The 21,047-nt window shown below is 32.4% G+C and overlaps 6 protein-coding genes across 8 annotated transcripts; 3 read left to right on the top strand and 3 right to left on the bottom strand.

The window, feature by feature from the left end:
- Nucleotides 1–382: 382 nt before the first annotated feature.
- YME1L (ATP-dependent zinc metalloprotease YME1L) lies at nucleotides 383–3,514 on the top strand. Of its 2 annotated transcripts, none has more exons than XM_027350120.2 (6): nucleotides 383–676; nucleotides 731–1,387; nucleotides 1,447–1,588; nucleotides 1,703–2,850; nucleotides 2,911–3,018; nucleotides 3,085–3,514. In XM_027350120.2, exons 1-6 carry the CDS (start codon nucleotides 626–628, stop codon nucleotides 3,208–3,210), a joined length of 2,232 nt encoding a protein of 743 aa, XP_027205921.2. In that variant the 5' UTR covers nucleotides 383–625; the 3' UTR covers nucleotides 3,211–3,514. The 2 variants fall into 2 exon arrangements, with proteins under 2 accessions (XP_027205921.2, XP_075676764.1); XM_075820649.1 differs by having other exon boundaries at nucleotides 1,447–1,576.
- On the bottom strand, nucleotides 3,241–6,005 carry qless (decaprenyl diphosphate synthase subunit 1 qless). Its single transcript, XM_027350145.2, has 4 exons — nucleotides 5,425–6,005; nucleotides 4,279–4,854; nucleotides 3,810–4,217; nucleotides 3,241–3,749 (listed from the first exon to the last, which is right to left on the bottom strand). The coding sequence occupies exons 1-4, from the start codon at nucleotides 5,575–5,577 to the stop codon at nucleotides 3,609–3,611; spliced, it is 1,278 nt and encodes a 425-aa protein (XP_027205946.1). The 5' UTR covers nucleotides 5,578–6,005; the 3' UTR covers nucleotides 3,241–3,608.
- Nucleotides 6,006–7,526: 1,521 nt separating this feature from the next.
- On the bottom strand, nucleotides 7,527–10,318 carry LOC113799513 (dnaJ homolog subfamily B member 1-like). Of its 2 annotated transcripts, none has more exons than XM_027350156.2 (3): nucleotides 9,565–10,318; nucleotides 8,440–8,900; nucleotides 7,527–8,373 (listed from the first exon to the last, which is right to left on the bottom strand). In XM_027350156.2, the coding sequence occupies exons 1-3, from the start codon at nucleotides 9,950–9,952 to the stop codon at nucleotides 8,137–8,139; spliced, it is 1,086 nt and encodes a 361-aa protein (XP_027205957.1). In that variant the 5' UTR covers nucleotides 9,953–10,318; the 3' UTR covers nucleotides 7,527–8,136. The 2 variants fall into 2 exon arrangements, with proteins under 2 accessions (XP_027205957.1, XP_027205956.1); XM_027350155.2 differs by having other exon boundaries at nucleotides 8,440–8,939; nucleotides 9,565–10,316.
- A 140-nt stretch (nucleotides 10,319–10,458) lies between these two features.
- Nucleotides 10,459–13,370, top strand: Sc2 (trans-2,3-enoyl-CoA reductase Sc2). Its single transcript, XM_027350162.2, has 6 exons — nucleotides 10,459–10,590; nucleotides 11,998–12,224; nucleotides 12,294–12,338; nucleotides 12,400–12,613; nucleotides 12,664–12,886; nucleotides 12,945–13,370. The coding sequence occupies exons 2-6, from the start codon at nucleotides 12,116–12,118 to the stop codon at nucleotides 13,263–13,265; spliced, it is 912 nt and encodes a 303-aa protein (XP_027205963.2). The 5' UTR covers nucleotides 10,459–10,590; nucleotides 11,998–12,115; the 3' UTR covers nucleotides 13,266–13,370.
- A 114-nt stretch (nucleotides 13,371–13,484) lies between these two features.
- Nucleotides 13,485–14,519, top strand: LOC113799532 (uncharacterized). Its single transcript, XM_027350175.2, has 3 exons — nucleotides 13,485–13,744; nucleotides 13,816–14,055; nucleotides 14,102–14,519. Exons 1-3 carry the CDS (start codon nucleotides 13,639–13,641, stop codon nucleotides 14,392–14,394), a joined length of 639 nt encoding a protein of 212 aa, XP_027205976.2. The 5' UTR covers nucleotides 13,485–13,638; the 3' UTR covers nucleotides 14,395–14,519.
- Nucleotides 14,436–20,877, bottom strand: CenG1A (Centaurin gamma 1A). The gene is made up of 10 exons (XM_027350115.2): nucleotides 20,326–20,877; nucleotides 17,961–18,056; nucleotides 17,622–17,854; nucleotides 17,202–17,478; nucleotides 16,444–17,144; nucleotides 16,122–16,377; nucleotides 15,705–16,064; nucleotides 15,514–15,631; nucleotides 15,095–15,458; nucleotides 14,436–15,038 (listed from the first exon to the last, which is right to left on the bottom strand). The coding sequence occupies exons 1-10, from the start codon at nucleotides 20,636–20,638 to the stop codon at nucleotides 14,772–14,774; spliced, it is 2,985 nt and encodes a 994-aa protein (XP_027205916.2). The 5' UTR covers nucleotides 20,639–20,877; the 3' UTR covers nucleotides 14,436–14,771.
- Nucleotides 20,878–21,047: the final 170 nt, after the last annotated feature.

A 21,047-nucleotide genomic window follows, 5' to 3' on the forward strand; every position in this document is an offset into this window, starting at 1 on the left:
AGTGTTCATTGCTAATAAAATTGTCAATGATTGTTGTTGGCAACAGCCATGGCATTATCAAGTCGAATGGCGACTTTTTTTTTGTAAGTGGTAGCAGTCAATCAACATACAACGACATCTGTTATTGATAATGGATAATATAGCCGGTAAGAATATAAAATTTTATGATTTGAATCCTAAAATAATTAAATTAATTAAATAATTTTATGAGAGAAAATAATTCGCTTAGATCAACTAAAAATTTAGCAAAACAAAATGATAAATGGCATTCAAAATTAGAAAATTTTCAATTGTTTAAAAAGGGAAATTTTTCGTTTATAATATGAATTGGAGGCTATTTAGACCCAATATGTTTGAATTCGGATAGAAATAAATTCTGACCTCATGTGTTTTTGATTTTAATTCATTTTTTTCGCATTCCGATTGATACATAGTTTTATTTTGGTTATCTGTAAATGCAGGAGCGAATTGTTCCATTTCATCCCAAAAAAGGAATGCCTCATATCTTCTAAGTGAGTTTTTGATAACGACAAACTTTTTTGTTGTTTGTATTTGCACATTTCATCATATTTGGTTCCAACACTCATGATTTGTAAAACGAATTAGATGATTGTATAAATAAAATATGAGTTTTATTAATCTTGCATTTCCATCATTAACGAATCTAAATACACAAGTATGATTGATATTTCTTCCTATTACTTGAATTGATTCATTTGATTTTATTTAGGTTCTACCCTCAATTTCACATATTTCATCGGTATTGAAATGCAAAACATACACATCGCCATTAGGCACTGGAAAGCAGAAAAATGTTGTCATCAATAGCGACAAATTACCAGTTAGCAGCGAATCATTTTCGGTTGCTAATGATAAACTGTCGACATCAAGCGCCTCAGCTGTCATCGCAACACTTATCGATGAAAAGCAATTTAATTTTGTGATCGAAAAATTTTTCCGACCATCATTCAATGCAAAAAGTAATCGATTCAAAATTGATTTCATAGCCAATTTGCTTTCATCATCATCCAACGATTCCCAGAATGCATTCAAACAGCCTTATAGGATCGTTTACAATTCGAAAAAAGATACTTTACGCATAAATAATCATCGATTTAAACTTTTCGCTAGCCAAACCGCTGATATCCTCAATAATGTTGTTTGTTTAAATGATCAACAACAGAGACGAAATTTTAATACAAAAACACACTCACAACGTTATACCGGAATCGGCAGCTCTCTTAATCGACGATATTTGGACAATCGAAATTCTTTTAATCTGAAACTTGGCTCTATATTTAAAAAAGATGCTCCACTTGAAACTGAAAAGCTTAAAACCTTAATCAATGATGAAAAATTGACCGAAGAAGAACGTCAACGGATCAAGGTTGGTTCGTGCAAATAAATTTTTCATTCTACAGACTTTAACGATTGTCATAATCGTAGATTGCATTTGCTGAAGGATATTCGGCTGCTGATCCAAAACATTCACAATCTCGAAAGTTGCGTGTGTTCAATGTGTTCAGAGATTTATTGGGCATAATTCTTATACTGGCTATACTTGTATCATTTATGGGTGAGACATTCGGTATTTATTTCTTTTTAGTTGTAGTTTGCAAATATTTCATTTTTTTCTTGTGTTTATTGTTTCGTTTTTGTATTGTTCCCGATTTCTAATTATTCCATTTTATTTGATTTATAGGTGGTACGTTTCGTCGAGTATTGTTCGGCGATACCAATGAAGTTTTACAGGAAGAAATTGACGTTACTTTTAACGATGTCAAAGGAGTTGATGAAGCTAAACAAGAACTTCAAGAAATTGTCGAATTCCTCAAGAATCCAGAAAAATTTTCATCACTTGGTGGAAAATTACCTAAAGGTGTTTTGTTAGTTGGACCTCCTGGTACTGGAAAAACATTGCTTGCTCGTGCGGTAGCTGGTGAAGCTGGTGTTCCTTTTTTTCATGCTGCAGGTCCAGAATTCGATGAGATACTTGTCGGTCAAGGTGCCAAACGTGTTCGAGACTTGTTTGCAACAGCCAAACAAAAAGCACCTTGTGTAATTTTTATAGATGAAATAGATTCTGTTGGCGCCAAACGAACTAATTCTGTATTGCATCCATACGCCAACCAGACTATAAATCAGTTGTTGACTGAAATGGATGGATTTCGACAAAACGAAGGTGTAATCGTATTAGGCGCTACAAATCGCCGTGACGATTTAGATAAGGCACTCATTCGACCCGGACGTTTTGATGTCGAGATTCAAGTTTCCTTACCAGATTTTGAAGGGCGCAAAGAGATAATCCAGTTGTACTTGGGAAAAATCAAGTATGCTTCGGATGTCGATTTAGATGTGTTGGCCCGTGGAACTGTTGGTTTTACCGGTGCCGATCTTGAGAATCTGATCAATCAAGCTGCATTGAGAGCGGTTATTGATGGTCTAAGTGATGTGCCTATGGAATATATAGAAAATTCTCGCGATAAGGTTCTGATGGGCCCTGAAAAGAAGAATCGAATTCCTGACGAAGAAGCAAATAAAATAACTGCTTATCATGAAGCTGGTCATGCTCTTGTTTCTTATTACACTAAAGATTCACATCCACTGCATAAGGTTACCATTATACCTCGAGGTCCATCGCTTGGTCATACAGCCTATATACCAGAAAAAGAATCCTATCATGTAACACGAAGTCAAATGTTGGCTACTATGGATACTTTAATGGGTGGTCGTGTGGCTGAAGAACTTATCTTTGGTTTAGAACGTATCACTACAGGTGCATCTAGTGATTTGAAAAAAGCAACCAAAATGGCAACAAGTATGGTTAAAGATTTGGGAATGTCCGAAAAGGTAGGATGCCTCTGATGCATTTTTCGTAAAACCTTTGAATTTTTTTTTCTAATCCGATAGGTCGGATTACGAACTTTTGATGAGGAACATAATTCATTGGTGGTAGTCAATGAATTATCCAATTCAACATCCGAACTTATTGACAATGAAATCAAACGAATTCTTCAGGTAACTTTTTTTCCAATTGTATATAATTTTATTCTTTTTTATATAATAATAAACCTTTAAAAACAGGAATCATATGATCGAGCCAAAAACATATTGAAATCGCATAGTCAACAACATGCGAAATTGGCCGAAGCCCTGTTGAAACATGAAACTTTGAATGCGGAGGAAATTAAACAATTGTTGGCCAATTAAATCTTATCTATCAAGAAGTACACAAAAATAAAACAAATCACAATATTTTTTCATTCAAATAATCTGATGGAAACAAATAATTTCCCTGTGTGTGTGTGTGTGTTTTAAGCTGTAAAATTGTATAATTTTGTGATATAAAAAAAAATATAGAAAAACTAAATGCTTGTTTGTCGGGCTGGATGTGTGCAAGCATAGTTGAATTCGACCAAGGATTATGTTCTGAAAAAAAAGATAGAAATTTTGTTGCTCCAATAATAAAAATAATGTTAATGATAAAAAAATAAAATTAACTAATTGATCACAATTTTCACGATTTTGATTGATTAATAGTATGTTTGTTTGTTTTTTTTGGTCTGGCGAATTAAATCATTTGATCATTGTAACTGCAATTAGAGTTTCTATTTTTTACGGTTGAGAACCATATCGCACAAAGTCAGTAATGCCTGTTTTTCTGGAGTATCTCTTAGGTTGGAAATGTGTCGTGCTGCTTCATCGGCATGTTGCTGTGCCAACATTCTTGTATGATTTAGACCATCACTCTAATGAATGATAATGATTTCAATCATTTTAAAAGCAAAAAAATATTTACAAATTCTTACCTTCATTACAGCATCGTATGTTTTTTCTACATCACCAGGTTCGGAAAATCGACGTATAATCATTTCATTTAGTTCGGGAAATTTTTCACATGCAAATAAAACTGGAGCTGTAGCTAGACCAAGTTTCAGATCATTAGCGGCAGGTTTCCCTAATTCTGCTTGGCTAGATACAAAATCTAGCATGTCGTCAACCAATTGGAATGCAATGCCAAGATTCTTGCCATATTCAAAAGCTGCTTTCTGTAGTTCATCATCGGCAGTAGCCAGATAGGTCACTGCTTTACAGGTGTAAGCAATAAGACTGGCAGTCTTTTTGAACGTTTTCTGTATGTAATGCGAGAAACGTTCCTTTTCTTCTTTTTTTGATCCCATTTGCATGAATTCACCCAAAACTAGGTCGACAATTGCCTGGTTTGGATATGGACGAATCATTTCGATTGTCGAAATGGAATATATAAAAAAAACTTACCTCAGATAGTGTCGATATAACATTAGGATTATTCAGACGAGCCAACATTTGTGAACCCTTTGATATGACAAAATCGCCAGCAAAAATCGATTTCTTTTGACCCCACAGTACATTGACCGATGGCTTACCACGACGAGTATCTGCCGAATCGATAACATCGTCGTGTATTAGGCTGGCAGTGTGTATCATTTCGATAATAAGGGCAACTCGTTTTTGTGAATTGAGCAAATCAGAATTACCAGTCATGTGAAAGTTTATCGCACGTGCAATCAATATAACTATTAATGGTCGTATCGCTTTGCCTTGGCCATCGAAATAATATGTAGATATTTGCTCCAATTCGGGCATTTCATTCTTTAATTCTTCCTTAATATCCGTATATAGGTTATCAAGATCATTCTGAGCTAATTTGAATGGATCAATCTTTCTACTGCCCGAATGTTGTTGCTGATCAGTATCGAGCTGTTGCTGTTGTGATGATAATGGCATCCCACTAGTAAATAAGGTTCGCTTTGAATGTCGATGATGATAATCATGATGGTCATAAAATAGCCCATCCAATGAAGCTAATGAATTCTAAGCCAATTAAAAAGAACGAAAATGAATTCGTGAATCAAATGTAATGAATATTTAAGCTATCGAATGAATAAATTTTGTTTGCCATTAATCAGATTGATCGGGCGACCGACACAATTTTCATCAAACATCCATTCTCATTAAAGCCTATAAATTTTTGTTACATTTTTGGTTTTGTTCGGTTAATGCCTCCGGTCAATTCAATTCAGGTGATCATTAAGATTACATTGATCAATAGTTGGACATTGTAAAAAGCAGTTCGACCACTTTTTTCACCATTATATTTTGAATTCAAGGGATGGTGATCTGGCGAAACGAACAACGCTCATAACTATGTATGTCAAAAAAAACTTGTTCGAAAGAAGTAAAAGTCAAAATATCTTGGTCGATCGGCCAAAATGATAATCGAAATTTCTAAATTGTTCAATGTTGGTTTGTTTTTTCTTTCATGATGATTTTGGCAAACATTTTTGAAATTAATGCTCAAATTTCATTAAATTTGTTAGTTGTGTATTGAGAAATCAATTTTGATTATCATTTATATTCAAATGAAATCGAATGGTAACTTACCGGATGTTTGGACCAACATTTGAATGGTAATGGTAGTTTAGTGGTGATCGTTGATAATGAGCGATGTGGATGGCCGTTTCGAAAACATCCACTTTTGTTGATTAATATTTGCCACATGGATCGAACATGATGATGATGATGATAAATTGCCATTCTTATGAACGATTTTTTTTTTGATTTTAAAATAAAAAAAAATTCTCAAATAAAATAGCCGATTCGGCTACTTTTATTTCTTTCGGAACAAACTTGAAGAAAGTTTTGAATTGCTAGAACACAGGCTATGATTTACATTATCTCGATAGCAGAACAAACAATTTTACCCGGCTAAAATGTTTCGCAAAAACAATCCAAAACATATGAATGGAACGAAACGCAATGAAAACAAAACAAAACAATTTAATCGCAAGATGGCGTTTTTCAATAAAATTTTCACGATTGATTCTTTTGATTCTTGAAAAAAACTGAATAGAATTGCATTCATTTGTTCGACAAAAAGTTTGTCAATCTTTTCGTCGAATTGAAGTTAACGATCCGATGATTTCGAGTGGGAAAAACCTACTGGACTGTTGAACATGTACGGGTCTCTTTTTTTTCAACATCGGTTGGACTGGTTATTTATGTTTTTTATTTTATTTTCATTCATTTCGTTGGTCCGACCACCATCAATTTACATTTACATTCATAATCTCTCAAATATTTCTTAGGAAAAATGACTTTTTCAAGTGGTGGAACAAAATGTAGCTCAGTAACCAGCACCACCTAAACGATTTAAAGTTAGCCAAAAATGGCTAGTTTTCTCTTTTTTTCCGATTTAGATTATCAACATCATCAAATATCAATGGTACATCAAAAGAAATGATGTTTGAGATTTTGAATGGTCATCATTTTTAACGATAATAATATAGGGTTAAAAATAATTTTTCTCCTTCTTCGGCCGTTCATTCAGGCAAGTTTTTAGAGAGTTAACGATGCTTTTTTTTCTTTCATCACAACTTCAATCAATTCAAATCTTTATTAAAATTAAATTGTTTAAAAAAACAAAAATAATCAAAGTGAAAATAATGATGACTTGTTTTAACCTGTTGGTTAACAATCGAATGAGCCACTTTGATGCCAATATATATTGTTGATAACGGATGTTTGAAAATTTTGTCAAATATTATGCATTTCTCGAATACAATTGTGTCGTTGTCCTACAATTGTCGGACTTGAGTTACCAATTCACTTCAAATGTTCAGGTGCTTTTTTCATTGGTGACTATAAGAAATTTAATGAGACACTATTCAAATTGTAATGGTAAATTGTAATACTTACCGAATCACAATGACAAAGTTCACCACCATCCGATGGATGTTTCCAACAAATATAATGGCAATATTTTTTCAGATCATTTAAACTATCAAAACGTATAGCTGTTGGTGCTTCTTTACTTGTGTGTATAGAAAAAACCAAGATGATGACCACCATACACAGAATTATCTGTGTGGCAAATAAATAGCGACGATTTTTAAGCATTTGTAATTTATAATTTTGATAGGATAGGAATTGACAATTCAATGATTATATTTTCAATGACGTTTTCTCAGTATTTATATTAAATTTATCTATGGTCGATACTTGGTTACTAATAGAACAAAATACTCATCATTAAATGACAATAGAATGGGAAAAACATTGATTTTGATGTCGATATCAAAATTTTGACTTTTGATTTGATAAAGTTTTAATCTGATATATACAAGAAATGGTATTATTCCATTATTAAAAATTATATAATCAAAATTTTATTTTCAAGAAAAACATATTGATTCAATGCTTTTATGTGTTGACGCTCTCAATTGATTGAGGGTATTATCCAGTAATAGTTATCGGAAAACTTATTTTCTTGTTTTGATCCAATCAGATTGAAAAAAATAAATGATTTTCAAGTGTTTGATTGACAAATTTAAGTTAACAACAGATATATCTTTAATCTATGATTCCAAGGAAAACTATTCGATTGTCAAAGTAATTTTCGATTTGATTAAAATCCAAACCATAAATAGATATATTGGTTGTTTAGGTAAATTGTACAAAGATTAAAAAAAATAATGATTAGCAACTGACAAAAACAATCTTTTTTATTTTGACCAATAGACATTAAAAACCATCAAGGTACTTTGTTGACGGAAAAACTTTTTTCCTTGATCAACGAAAACAACAACAAACAATAAGACTCTTTTTATACTATTTAAGAGTAAACAAAAACTTGTTGCACATGTACCGTTCAATATTAATCAAAGTCCATGAAACCAGATCACAGTTCATTAAGTAGTTTTTTTTTGCTAATAATATTACAAATAATCAATCAATTTGTTGTTATTGATGATGACAAATAAGATACAAATCAACAAAATGTATAACAAAACAAGGGCAGCAACAAAAACAATAAAAGTACTTATGGGATAATTGGATGATTATAAGATTAAAATAATTAAATAGGCGTTTAGAAAGGTGTTTTTAGATTTCGAAATTCGATGATGACAAATTTTGAAATCTTTATTCACCTATTTCGAATAAGATGTATTAGATGTTAATGGCAAAATAGATAAAATTAGATACACAAAAAACTGGGTGTACAATGATAAGGCTGAAAATGATGGTGATGATAATGATAATGATGATGAATAAGATAATCAAAAGGCCACTTTATGAATCAACCTTTTGCTTATTTTAGCTTTTCACAGGTAAACAATCATAAAGTATCTGTCTAGTAGGTTCATTCAGATGATCGGGAAATTTTATGTCAAAATTAACAATCAAATCACCACGTTTGCTTGTATCTTTTTGAAATGGCAGACCTTCACCTGGTATTCGCTTCTGTGTAGTTGGTTTGATCACATCTTTCATCTGTATGGGAATTGTACCGCCAGAAAGTGTTGGAACTTTAATCTTACACCCACATAATGCCTGTAAGAGAATATGAATAAAATGAGGTTAAAAATAACAAGACAATTTACAAATTCATCAACATACATCACGTAGATAGACTTTAGCTGTATAGATGATATTTGAACCATCACGCTTGAAATGAGTATGAGGCTTATCGCGAATGATAAAGACAATATCGGCTGGAATTGATGACGACGTGTGATCACCTTCACGTTGAAAAGTGACCTTCGTACCAGCTTTCCAGCCAGGCATCACATTGATGGTTAATACTTTGTCCTCTTTTTTGTATGTTTTACCATCCGGTTGCAAAACTTTACGACTGATTTTCATCTTTTTAACGCAACCATTTAGTATCTCTTCTAATGATAGATACAGATCATGTTCGATAGGGGGATCCTGTTTACGAGGCTGTTTTCTTTCGTTACCCGGTGAACCATGTGTAAATGATTGGGAACGAAATGCATTCGAGCTACGGCCAGGTCCACCGAACGAAAAAAATGGATCGTCCATATCTTCGAATCCATTGAAAAAAGAAAATCCTGGACCTAGGAAGGAAGTTGGATGATGATGATGGTGATGATGAACTTTTTGAATGAACAACAATCAAATCGATATTAATCGGCATTTGCATTAGTCAAAAGCAGAGATAAATATAAAAGCAAACAAACAAAAAAACATAATTAATCGAATGAGGATCATAAATCAGTGTCATCGAACGTATGTGCAATACTATCATATATCTAACTTATATTTATCGGAATCTTAATTCTATTTAACCATTGCGTGTTGTCTCCTGTTTGAGAGAGTTTGTTTTATTAATAACAACCTATATCTTAGAGTGAGAGAATCCTTATTGCCACTGTTGTTTGTCACTTGTTTGTTCATGGTAAAAAATTCAAGATTACAAGAATAACAAATGGTATGGAATTCAAATATTCATCATCAAAGTTTTACCTCGAAGAGATTATATTTAGCCTATTCATATTCTCCATATAGTGTGCATGTATCTATGAGTGACATCAATTTAGTGCAATCCTGAATTAGCAAAGATTTCTGTATTTGCTTGGGATTTTTCACACAAAATATACTACGTATCAAAAATCTATCGAAACTTTGAACATTTGGATTAATGTTTTGGCTGATTATCGGCAAAAATACATCTATGGTTAAAAGCAAAAAAGAAGCAAACAAATGAAGAAAAATAAGAACCTGAATGACTATTTCCACCAAGACCACCGAAATTGAAGAACAAATCGAATGGATTATCTGTTCCAAAAAATTGAGCAAATGTTGCTCGTGGATCACCATGAAACGTATAGGTGAAATTAGCTGCATTTCCATTCGAATTAAAACCACTTGAGCTCATACCGCCATCATTACGAAGGCCTTCTTCACCGAATTGATCATATATGTCACGTTTTTTCTTATCTGATAACACTTCATATGCTTCGGCAATCAATTTGAATTTCTCTTCTGCTTCCGGTGATTTATTCTTATCCGGATGATATTTAAGCGCTAATTTGCGATACGCTTTTTTAATCTCATCTTCTGAAGCTCCACGATTGATTTGTAAAATATTATAATAATCTTTACCCATTTCATTCAAATGGGATATTATGGTTTTCTTATCTTCTTACTCAATAAAAATCGAAAACAATTGTCTTTGGAACACAATTAGACCCGAGCTAATTAAAGATGACAAGTAACCAATATCAAAGTTAGGTGGGATGAGATATTTTTTTAAGATTGAGCCTGCGGTTTTAAACACAAAAAAAACCATATACAATATTTCAATACTTGTCGATAGATGCTTGTTTGGTTTAGCGAATAACAGCAATTTGATGTTGTTGCCGTTGTTCACTGTTATGTTGATGACATTGAATGAAAGAACTAAGAAGTTGAAGGGATTTAATAATCCAGAATTCAAGAATCGAAGTTAATGTTGGTTATAAATGTGAATAACAACGCATTTTTTTTCTATAGACGACGAAAATTTCGACAAAGATGAACAAATAAAGGAATTGAAGGAGCCTACTGCCACCACTACGATCACAACCACAAACGATGCTTGATGATGAAATATCTTGCTTCTGCTATTTATTAGTATTCATATGAGTTGTTGTGGTTGAGCTTTTTAACTGCAGAATGGATGATATTTTGAAGTGAAAGCCGCATTCATTTTACATATACACGGAATCGATTTTTGTTCGATCCTTGAATTGAATTCATGCGAAAGTAAGTATCCAAATGTTGAGTTACCAAGTTTTTTTCTGAGTAAGAAGACAATTGTAATGAAAGAAGACGTCCAGGTGATAAGAATCGTTTCGGTTACGATTTGTAATAATATCAATTTACAATCGTAGGTTGACTAACACTAAAACCAAAACATACCGACAAAAGACATGCGTTTTGATGAAAAAAAGAAATTAAAGATTCATTTCGAATGACAATAATCAAAAACTATTCAATTCGATTTATCATAGTAAGACGGTTTGTCTTAATTTTTTTCAGTTAGGTTGTTGTTTTAACCAAAGATGGGATCGAATATCACGGAACGACTGTTTCAATCTGAATCAAATTTGCAATTGAATATTTATTATGAATACATGGATGATGTGATGAAAATCAGCTGCCAAAAAAGTCGTAAAACCATTGAACAATGATGTTCGTTGGAAAAATTCATTCTCTCTAAATTAATGGATTGTAATATATCATCATCATCATCATCATCATATGTAATAAACGTCTACTTTATACTTATGTCATGTATTGTGGGCCATCACAAATTCCACTAATGTTAGTTAGTTGTGTTTTTATGAAAGCACCTGTTCCAAAAATTAGTCAATTTAGATTGACTTATGGATAGATGGATGAGTGATTCATGACAGTAATCAAATCAACCTTGCCCTGCCCAACTTTCCCTTTATTTTGAGATGAATTGTCATGCATGATGACCAAAAATGGTACTGAAAATATTTTGAACCCATTTGTTTTGTTGAATCCAAAACGTTCAACTTTTTGATGTCCGATACAAATAAGTCTAATTATGGTTGTCCTAACAAAAGCCTTATCTGGACGATGACTTTTGTTTGAGAAAAAAAAACTTTAAATCTATTAAATTGACACCTATTAAATTTTTTTTTCAAATGATCATCATTCAATAACGACATTGACAATGATTTAATAGTTTAAACTAAAACGAGGAAAAACTTTTCTAATGGAAACATTTTTATGAAATTATCAGTTATAGACAGAAATGCATATCAATAGCATATAGTTCCAATGCATAGAAATTAATTCAAAATGATTCAATGAAAAAAAAATTATGTCAATCAAATTATTGAGTGATTATCTTGTTTTGCGAGTTTGCCCAACAATGTTCAAAAAGCTGAACACGACATTTACACTGAAACATAACACATTATGCATATGCATATAGCTCATACGAGTGATTGAGTTTTTTTTCCTCATCATTGTTATATGCTCATATATACCGACAATATTTGCCAACGGCAAGTTATTGATAAAAAAAAACATTCACATCATTCGATCAAACATTGTCGTCATCAGTTTACTGTTTAAATATATTAGATTTTCATTATTGATTCTGAATGCTTGTATTTCAATTCAAATTTCATTCAGGTTTTCCTCTAAATCAGCGAGTAGCAATTTATTCAATCATTATTTAAAAATCGTGTACCCTGAAATCACTGTCGAGTTTTTTTTCTGATCAAATTCGTTTATTTAAAATTTAAAAAAAATGGAAATCGATATACTCAAGCCGGGTTCCGAAACAAAAATATTGACATTGAAAGATGTAAAAGCGACAGCAACAGTTAAAGAGATAAAATCATTAATCTATCGCGAAAGTATGTGTTGATATTAGTCATTTTGTCATCATTATTTTCATCAATCATTTTTCCTTAAACAATTTATAGAACGCGCATTGTATCCGGAACGTCAATCACTTCGATTGGATTCCAGTAAGTTTGTTCGTTTGATGTTTTGATGTAATTTCTCATCACAAATATTATATTTTTGCAGGAGGAAAATCTTTGGAAGATAATGCTACACTAGACTCTTTGAATTTGAATCGTGGTCGTGTTCTTTATCTGAAAGATTTGGGTCCACAAATCGGTTGGCGTACAGTATTTTTGGCCGAATATGCAGGTCCACTGATCTGCTACATGATTCCATTCTTTCGACCATATATAATTTATGGTCAAAATGCTGACCTACCAATGAGTTATGTTGTTAAGTAAGCAAATCCAATTGTTAAAAGAACTGGAATAACCTATTGTTGTTTAGAATCGCTGCCTTTTGTTGGACATTACACTATGTCAAACGTTTATATGAGACAGTATTTGTACATCGATTTTCACATTCAACCATGCCGATTATGAATCTATTCAAAAATTGTACTTACTACTGGGGCTTTGCATTTTTCATTGGCTATTACGTTAATCATCCATTGTACACTGAACCATCATTTGGTGCCATTCAAGTGTACATCGGTTTCATTTCGTTTCTTGTAAATTTTTTTTTATTGACGAAAATTTATTCTGATCTTAATTTTTGATTTTTTTCAGCTAAACGAGTATGGTAACTTTTCCATACATTGTGCTCTTCGTGATTTGCGACCACCTGGCACAACCGAAAGAAAAATTCCGATGCCGACAAAGAATCCTTTTACATTTCTTTTCAACTATGTATCCTGTCCAAATTATGCTTATGAATGGTATGCATGGGCATCATTTTCCATTATGACTCAATGTCTTCCGGCCGCAATATTCACCGTCGCTGGTTTCTATCAGATGGCTATCTGGGCATTGGGCAAACATCGTAATTACAAAAAAGAATTTCCAAACTATCCACGACGTCGTAAAGCTATTGTTCCGTTTTTGCTCTAATTTGTTCATAAGATTTTGAGAAAATACAAAACTGAACCAGTGCATACAAACGATAATAATTATGAAAAATTTTATTAAAAACCTTTTTTTACTCTTCACTATTAATTTAAACATTGTAAGTTTATTGCGAACAACGTATAAACTGGTCATTGATTTTTCAGCTGCATAGGCGATGAGTCATCCCAAATATGTTTTTACGAATTTACGATCCTTGTTGTTGCCTTGTTTGGATTCAATCATTTTTTTTGTTGTTGTTTAGACATGCACGCTAATGATATAGTATCAGTTAAATCTAATCACATTTTTTAGCATTGTTTCAAAATTTCAATTTCACCAACATCTTCACATTGGTTTCATATTGTTTAATTAGAACATGTCGTGCAGTGAAGATATACGGCGTTTGAAAAATAAACTATCATTAGATTTCAATCAGCCTCGGTCGTCAAAAAAAGAGAAAGCATGTCAATTAACAACACCAGGTAAGTGAATAATTGTTCCGATGTTTTGGCATAAATGGAACATTTATCAATTATTTATATCTTCATTGTAGATTTAGACAAACTAGCTTTGTCGACGCCTCAAATGGCCGAATATCTGAAAACTATTCCACCCGTAGGACCATTACCAACATTCACACGAAATTCTGATGATGAAAAACAGCGAATGTTAGAAATGTGGTCGAATCAAGCACATATGAATAATTCCAATTTTACCATAGCAAATAATGAAATCGAAACGAATACGACCACAACCAATATAGAAGAACATGATTCTAAATTTTTTGAAAAAGGTCAGTATTTGAAATAATAATGAATTCAAGCTAAATTTTCGTATAGAATCTGAATCATCCGCTAGCAAAAATAACTCCAAAAGCAGTAAAGGATTCCAGCCAATCAACATGCAAGATCAAGAACAAGCTAAATTGGAACGGAAACGACTTCGAAATCGAATTGCTGCATCGAAATGTCGTCAACGAAAACTTGAACGCATACAATGTCTGCAGAAAAAAGTCGATGAATACAATGACAAGATCAATGCATTGCAAAGATTTGAAACTTTGCTCAAAGATGTCAATAATCAATTGTCTGTGCAGATTACGAAACATCGAGATCGGGGATGTGACCTGTGATTAGATGAAAATTTTAATAAATCGACGACAATTTATATATGTACAAAGACCATTATCTAATTTTTATTTAAATATTTATAAATATTTTCAATAAATGCAATAAAAATTTTATTTTCGCATAATAATCATGATGATGAGATCGTTAGTGAATAATTTTACAAAAAGATGAAATATGTACTATATATTACAGCGATAATAATAATTTAAAATCTCATACGACTATCGTCGTGATCATAACGGTAAAAACGGAATTGAGAACATTAACTATCGGTTATGGATGGCCGTAAATCCATATCACAGAATAGGTATTAATCGTGGCCAAAATTCATCGAATAGTTTAATAGATTCTGGAATGAATAAAGTGTTCCCATTTTATTTTAAATAATACTGGCTGGCAGTTTGTTGAAGTTCTCTATATAATTCAAATTCAATGCTATATTTTCATTATTGTTACTGTTTTGATGATTATTGTTATTCACAGCATTTTTGGTACCTAATGATGTTTTCGATTGATTATCATCAAATTGATTAGAATTGGAATTTTGTTGATTCAATAACTCTTCGATTTCTTTATGACCAGCAATTTTGGCATAAAAAAGGGCCGTCTTGCCTTCTATGTCCATTGCTTTCTCATTGACATTATTCTATAGGATTTATATGGAATTAGTATTTAACTCAAAGTTTAGTATTAAATACTTGCCCAAATAAGAAGTTGAGTTATTTCCAAACATCCTCGGCTTGCTGCTAAATGCAATAAAGTTTTCTTATCTTTCGCAAAAATTTGCGACAAATTTAAATTCTGAAAAGATGCATGCGCCAGTAAATGGACAATCTGTTTTATGTCCATTTTCATGACACTATTAATAAGTTGTGTTTGAATAGGTGTTTTTTGATCATCAAGAGGAGCCAGAAATTCACGTCGCTCATATTTAGCTCGAATAAAACGTTCTTTTTCTTCATGTCTTGAAGTAGGTGTCGGTTTAGTTTTACTTTTCAGTTGATATTCCCAGATTTCATTAACAGCAGTATTCCCAAGGCCCAACATCACAGACACATGACTAGACCTGAGAAAAGAATTTATCATATAAGTCAAACAAAATTGACATTTAATAAACTTACGGCCAAACATCAAGTCCAAGTGATCGAACTTTTGATATATGTGTCCCAAGATTTCGATGTATGCCCGAACATTCGATGCAAATAAGGGAGCCAAGATTTAATGATGCCCAATCTGGATCTATCGGAAAAAAAGTTTTGGTTCATATTTTCCCGTTTAAATTATTCATATTAAAAAATGATAAGTTACTTACTTGGCGCTTCACAATCAACACAATATTTATTACCCGGTACGGTACGAATCGTGTGAATGGCAGAATCATCAACACTATTTACATTATGCAATTTAGACTTATCATATTCTGAATTCTGAAGACTAGACAGTATTTGTTGTTCGATAGCCGCTATCCATTCTTCACGTTCATCTGCATTGCTTGCATTAAAATGCCATTGTTTGTTGTCCAATGATACAATGACAAATTCATTGCCATCCGAATTATCGTCACCAATTTCACCATTTTTTGCACCTGGATTTTTTATTTTTCGACTTTGTTTTTTACCACTACTGGGGTCATATTTAGGATTGGTGCTGGGAATTCGACGTTCACCATAATCTGATAAGAAATATTTTATATTTCACCATAAAAAATAAAATGATATAAATGACATACTTCGATTCGAATCGACACTATTGAAAGCAGCGGGTGAATTAGCTGAAAGTGGCCGTGCACCACATCGAGGTTTTTGCCCCGGTATTTTCACTGTCGTATGTTTGAGAGGTATATTTTTACCATGAACATCGTCCATATAATCATGCAATGTTGGATGATAAGTGAGACAGCCATCAGTGGTCAGTGTGACATATTTCTTTTTCCAGTCTTTATTCAATGTTTTTTTACTCTTTTTGTAGAGGTAACCTTGTTTGATCTTCAAAACCAATCAGTTTATAAAAATAGTATTTCTAAAGATTATTTTCTAAAAATTTTAACCTACCGGAATGGTGCGACCGCTACCAACTTCACCATTTTTATATTTATCATCATTTTTGGTTTTGTTTGACAACGGTGTGAAAAGATTTGATTTCCGTCGATTTTTACGATTTGTATTGGGTGTCTGTTGAGTGGACACCTGTTGATTTTTGAATGTTGCTTCATGCACTGATGTAGATGGTGATGGAGGCACAGGTGTCGGTGAATCTGGCACCTTAAAATCGTTATCGTTGCTGTTAGTATTATTATTGTTATATTTAAGTGATACATTGCGTTTCGATGAGATTGGTTCAGCAGCTATTGATCGCTGCGGTTTCTTTTCGGTCATCGGATGATTACTAGTATACAATGCAGTCAGCTTTGGTTTCTCGCCAATGATGGCCGGTTTTTTCATTACAAGATTATGTAATACACTTGATGATGCAATTGAGGATTTGATATGGTCGAGATTATTTTCAGTTATATTCGTTTCTACAGATGATGGTGATGAATTTTGTGGTTGTACTTTTCCATTTATTATATTAAGATTGACTGATGTCAGAGGTGGAGATGATGCACCCGTTAGAATTGGTTGTGCTTTATTTTGATATGATTGCTGTTGTGATAAAGTGGAAAAATTTTTATTCACAAGCGGTTGACTGGCTGGCGTTGCTGGACGACTATTGATGTTTTCTGCGTTCCGATTCTGTATGATTCGATGACAAGCTGTCGTAGAGGAAATAAAAAGTTCTAAGTTGAATTAAGCAAAAATTTGTAACCTACCAGTTTGAAATATTTTATCCACATTTGAACCATACGTGGCACATGCTTCATAATAGACACAACGTTTCAATTCTTGCGCCAATTTTCGTGCTCTTGATTCATCGATGACTCGAGGATTTGTATCACTGATGGCATCTTGGGTACCGACCAATAGAATTGGTATATCATTATTCGATCTTAGGTGAAACATTCGCGTGTAATAGTTCATTATGGATTGAAAACTAGCTTCATTTTCTAGACTAAATACGAAAATGACAGCGTCGACCCAGCAGCTAAGCTATATAAAAAATGAGAAATTAGCAACAGTTAATTCATGGCAAAAAAGTGAAATCGATTTTAAGAGACGCTTGAGTATACATAAAAAAAGGTTTTAAAAGATGAATGACATAAAATAAATTTTGAAAAAAAAGCTTGACTAACCTGCATTTCAGGTGGACCACCTTCATCTCGAATTAATAAAAGATAACTTTGACCATCAATGATAACTTCTTTTTTAAATCTTCCACCTTCGGGCGATTCATCTTGTAAATATGATCCAGTGAGATATCTATGGACTAGGGCAGATTTTCCTGAAGTATAAGTGCCAACAACACCAATTCGTAAATCTGGAACTGAACGACTTAGCGTCCATTCTTGGCTATTAACAAATGAATCTATTGATAACAAATTGAAAAAAATAAATAAATATCAATGAGGAATAACTTAACAAAAAAAATATATTTCCAAAAAAAGTTTTTTGCAAAGAAAATGAATGAATACAAAGAATGCAATCAAAATTTTTTGTTGATGTCGATGTAGTTGCCGGTGAAATTAATGGCATGTTGAACATTGAACCAACGCCAATCATTCGTTTGCCTAAATTGATTAGAGATTCTTTTTTTAATTCATTTGTTGAAATATGAAACACAAATTTGTCAACATTGAAACAAAACAAAGGACCATAATTTTACAATAAAATACAACAACAAAATTCTAGAATTGATCATTTTAAAAATGATCCGATAAATACAAACCATAATTTTGGTGTTGTTGTAGTTGAGAAAGTTTCCATTTTTTCGAACGTCGTGACAGACGAAATGATCGCCTATCGAAGGAGAAAGGCGATGAAAGTGGCATTTGAAAAAAAAACAAAATGGCAAAAGTCAAATCAAAACTGGAAACTAAATTTTTTCCCTTGTTTACCACAATTGATAATTGAAAATGATGAAATTTAAACAACAATAATCACACAAATACAAAGACATTATCATGATGATCATTGATGCAAATTGTTAGCCGGAATGCAATATAAAAATGCCATAGAATCATATAATTATTTATGGTCTTTCGATTCGAATGATACATTTAGGTTTGTTTGTTCATTTGTTAGATTTGATGCTAGAAAACGAACTGATCATATAACATAGAGTAGATAGAAGAAAATTCGAAAAACCAAGGAAAATAATTCGCACAAAACGATCGGATCTAGTTTCGAATTGAAAGATTTTCACGCTTGTTGCTTGGGTGTTCACAATATTTTATGATATAAAGTTGAGGGAAAATTTTCTTTCTGTTTTTGTAATGTGACACCAATCAAAAAGATACATGAATTAATCAATCAAATCGGATTCCATGCTTGTTTACTGTTGTCGCGGTTCGAATGATTTATTTTATTTTGGAGTTATATTGGTGAATAAATTTTCATTTGTAATGAGAGTGACTGATATTGGATAATGATGAAGATCATCATTTCAAAAAGAGGAAAAAAAAGGGATCGAAACATTTCATCGGGATTTCATAATTTGATGATGATGATGCATCACATACAGTTATTTACGACCAAATAACCAAATTTGAAAAGGGGAAAACCGGGACCATTCAGAAAACAGGCATGTTTGACACGTTGATTTTTTCTGTATATGTTCCAAATGAAATGCCGCTATCCATTATTTTTGACCAACAGACGACGACGACGAAAAAAAATAGACCCGTGGGTTTGGGACAAATGTTTTTTTTGTTGATGTTTTCTATTAACTCTCAATCAGAGCGTTATTTTTTGTTCATCAAACAATCGAATCAACAGTATGCAGGAGAAAATAACAATGAAAAATGGCACGCGATAGATTCTCAAATCCTTCATTTGACATGATCATTTATTATCGAAAGAAAATTGTTTTAAAAAAAAATGAATGAATGAATGAAAGATAATAATCGATCATCAGAAATTAGTCGTTTGTTTTATTTGGATCGAATTATTAAGTTTCCTTCTTTTTTTTTGGATGTATGGTATTTACGCATCAATGATTTGGTTAATCACAACTTTTGGAACTGTTAGAGTTATGTTAGTGAAGTCAAATTCTTTTCTTTCTTTTTTTTTTGATTCAACTCACAAATGATAGAAAAAAAGTAAATTAATGACTAGCCTATTATTTTTTCGAATAATGATAAAGAATTGGAATTGAACTCAGACACACACACACACACACATTGGATTGATAATCATTGATATATCACTGGTATACCAGATACCAGATGTGTAATTATGATTATAAAATATTGATCCAATGAAATATAAAAATATAATGTTATCAATAGATATTCGTAGAGGTGATAAATAGATATTGAACGTGGGTGCCAAATGGACCAGAAACTTTATGTGTGATGCATAAGGATGGAGAGAAAGAGAGAGAGGAGAAAAAGTCGTTAACGTTCCAAGTTATAACGTATACCTAGAGGTATCCTTATCATAGGATAAGCGATAGTGATGAACAAGCTTGATCATTATATAATTATCAAATAATTTGAATTCAATCTCAAAATAGTGAGTGACGATCAATTTGTTCTTTGTGAATGAATATTTTAAATTTATTTATTTTTTTTAGGCAACCTAGCGATGTCACCTGCTCATTATTGCGTGCATATCATTAAAAATTTCCTAAACGACAAACAAACAAACAAATTGGTTTGTTAATTGTTGACAACGAACAATAATAATTTTCAATGAACATCTGGTAACATTCATTATCATATTTCATAATTTCATTATCAACAACAAAAAAAAAAGACAATTCCAAAAACTTTCGATAGTAATGAATCAGTGATTGTTTTTGTTTTTTTGACCAGCAAAAAATAAAGATTTCCTTACCTTCAATACATACAACATGATCACGAACACGTTGGGCAATAAGTTGACCATCAGCACCGCCAATCAATTCAAGAAGATCATAAATAGCATATATGGATGGATGAACACTTTCGAATCGTTGGATTTCCTGTCTAATAGCCAGGGAATTATTGTAATAACATGTTGATGATGTTAAAGATGATGGACCACAACCACCAAATGATGATGATGATACAATACTTGTACTTGATGATGGCCGTGTTTGAGACGTGGCTGGAATATTCTCATTCAATGATTCTCGACTCATCGTTTTTCGGTCGATAAATGATTCCATCGAACAAAAATGAATGGTGATGAGAACGGATCATAAAAAATGCTCAATTGATAGATAGATTTCACTTGGCTCAAGTTTTGTCTTCGTTGTTGTTGGCACACACATACATACAACAACAACACAGGTGCAGGTGTGCATCGATAACATTCATCAATTTGACAATACCTAAACACACAGCCAACAACACTACAATAATTTTCAAAATCAATTTCCAATGATATCGATGATTAAGATTGTAAATAGAATGAAATCATTCATATTTCGATATAATAAAATTGGTTGTCATGCTGAGAATCACTTGGTTTTTTCTAAAAAAATCGAACCTCAAACACATCGTGGATATATCGAACAACATGTATTCTACCTTCACTGAAATTCTAGAATGTTTATTCAATTTGTTTTGTTTTGA

Source organism: Dermatophagoides pteronyssinus, unplaced genomic scaffold (genome assembly GCF_027571235.1).
Source record: "Dermatophagoides pteronyssinus isolate colony J.1.1.1.1 unplaced genomic scaffold, Derpt_VIB-CSIC_2022.12 sq0007, whole genome shotgun sequence".
Classification (NCBI taxonomy): Eukaryota; Metazoa; Arthropoda; class Arachnida; order Sarcoptiformes; family Pyroglyphidae; genus Dermatophagoides; species Dermatophagoides pteronyssinus.

Excerpts from the sequence above, each read along its gene's own strand:
- YME1L (XM_027350120.2), top strand. The coding sequence starts at position 626 with ATGAGTTTTATTAATCTTGCATTTCCATCATTAACGAATCTAAATACA. Across the intron at positions 1,589-1,702 it reads ATTTATGGGTGAGACATTCG|GTGGTACGTTTCGTCGAGTA; the intron begins GTATTTATTTCT and ends TTTGATTTATAG. Across the intron at positions 3,019-3,084 it reads AAATCAAACGAATTCTTCAG|GAATCATATGATCGAGCCAA; the intron begins GTAACTTTTTTT and ends CTTTAAAAACAG.
- qless (XM_027350145.2), bottom strand. The coding sequence starts at position 5,577 with ATGGCAATTTATCATCATCATCATCATGTTCGATCCATGTGGCAAATA. Across the intron at positions 4,218-4,278 it reads TTATATCGACACTATCTGAG|GCAATTGTCGACCTAGTTTT; the intron begins GTAAGTTTTTTT and ends TATCCAAACCAG. Across the intron at positions 3,750-3,809 it reads CATACGATGCTGTAATGAAG|AGTGATGGTCTAAATCATAC; the intron begins GTAAGAATTTGT and ends ATCATTCATTAG.
- LOC113799513 (XM_027350155.2), bottom strand. The coding sequence starts at position 9,952 with ATGGGTAAAGATTATTATAATATTTTACAAATCAATCGTGGAGCTTCA. Across the intron at positions 8,940-9,564 it reads TGGTGGAAATAGTCATTCAG|TTCATCATCACCATCATCAT; the intron begins GTTCTTATTTTT and ends TCATTCAAAAAG. Across the intron at positions 8,374-8,439 it reads CTAAAGTCTATCTACGTGAT|GCATTATGTGGGTGTAAGAT; the intron begins GTATGTTGATGA and ends ATTCTCTTACAG.
- Sc2 (XM_027350162.2), top strand. The coding sequence starts at position 12,116 with ATGGAAATCGATATACTCAAGCCGGGTTCCGAAACAAAAATATTGACA. Across the intron at positions 12,339-12,399 it reads ATCACTTCGATTGGATTCCA|GAGGAAAATCTTTGGAAGAT; the intron begins GTAAGTTTGTTC and ends ATATTTTTGCAG. Across the intron at positions 12,614-12,663 it reads CCAATGAGTTATGTTGTTAA|AATCGCTGCCTTTTGTTGGA; the intron begins GTAAGCAAATCC and ends ATTGTTGTTTAG.
- LOC113799532 (XM_027350175.2), top strand. The coding sequence starts at position 13,639 with ATGTCGTGCAGTGAAGATATACGGCGTTTGAAAAATAAACTATCATTA. Across the intron at positions 13,745-13,815 it reads ATGTCAATTAACAACACCAG|ATTTAGACAAACTAGCTTTG; the intron begins GTAAGTGAATAA and ends TCTTCATTGTAG. Across the intron at positions 14,056-14,101 it reads TTCTAAATTTTTTGAAAAAG|AATCTGAATCATCCGCTAGC; the intron begins GTCAGTATTTGA and ends ATTTTCGTATAG.
- CenG1A (XM_027350115.2), bottom strand. The coding sequence starts at position 20,638 with ATGGAATCATTTATCGACCGAAAAACGATGAGTCGAGAATCATTGAAT. Across the intron at positions 18,057-20,325 it reads TCATGTTGTATGTATTGAAG|GCAAACGAATGATTGGCGTT; the intron begins GTAAGGAAATCT and ends TAATCAATTTAG. Across the intron at positions 17,855-17,960 it reads AAATTTTGATTGCATTCTTT|ATTCATTTGTTAATAGCCAA; the intron begins GTATTCATTCAT and ends TGTTATCAATAG.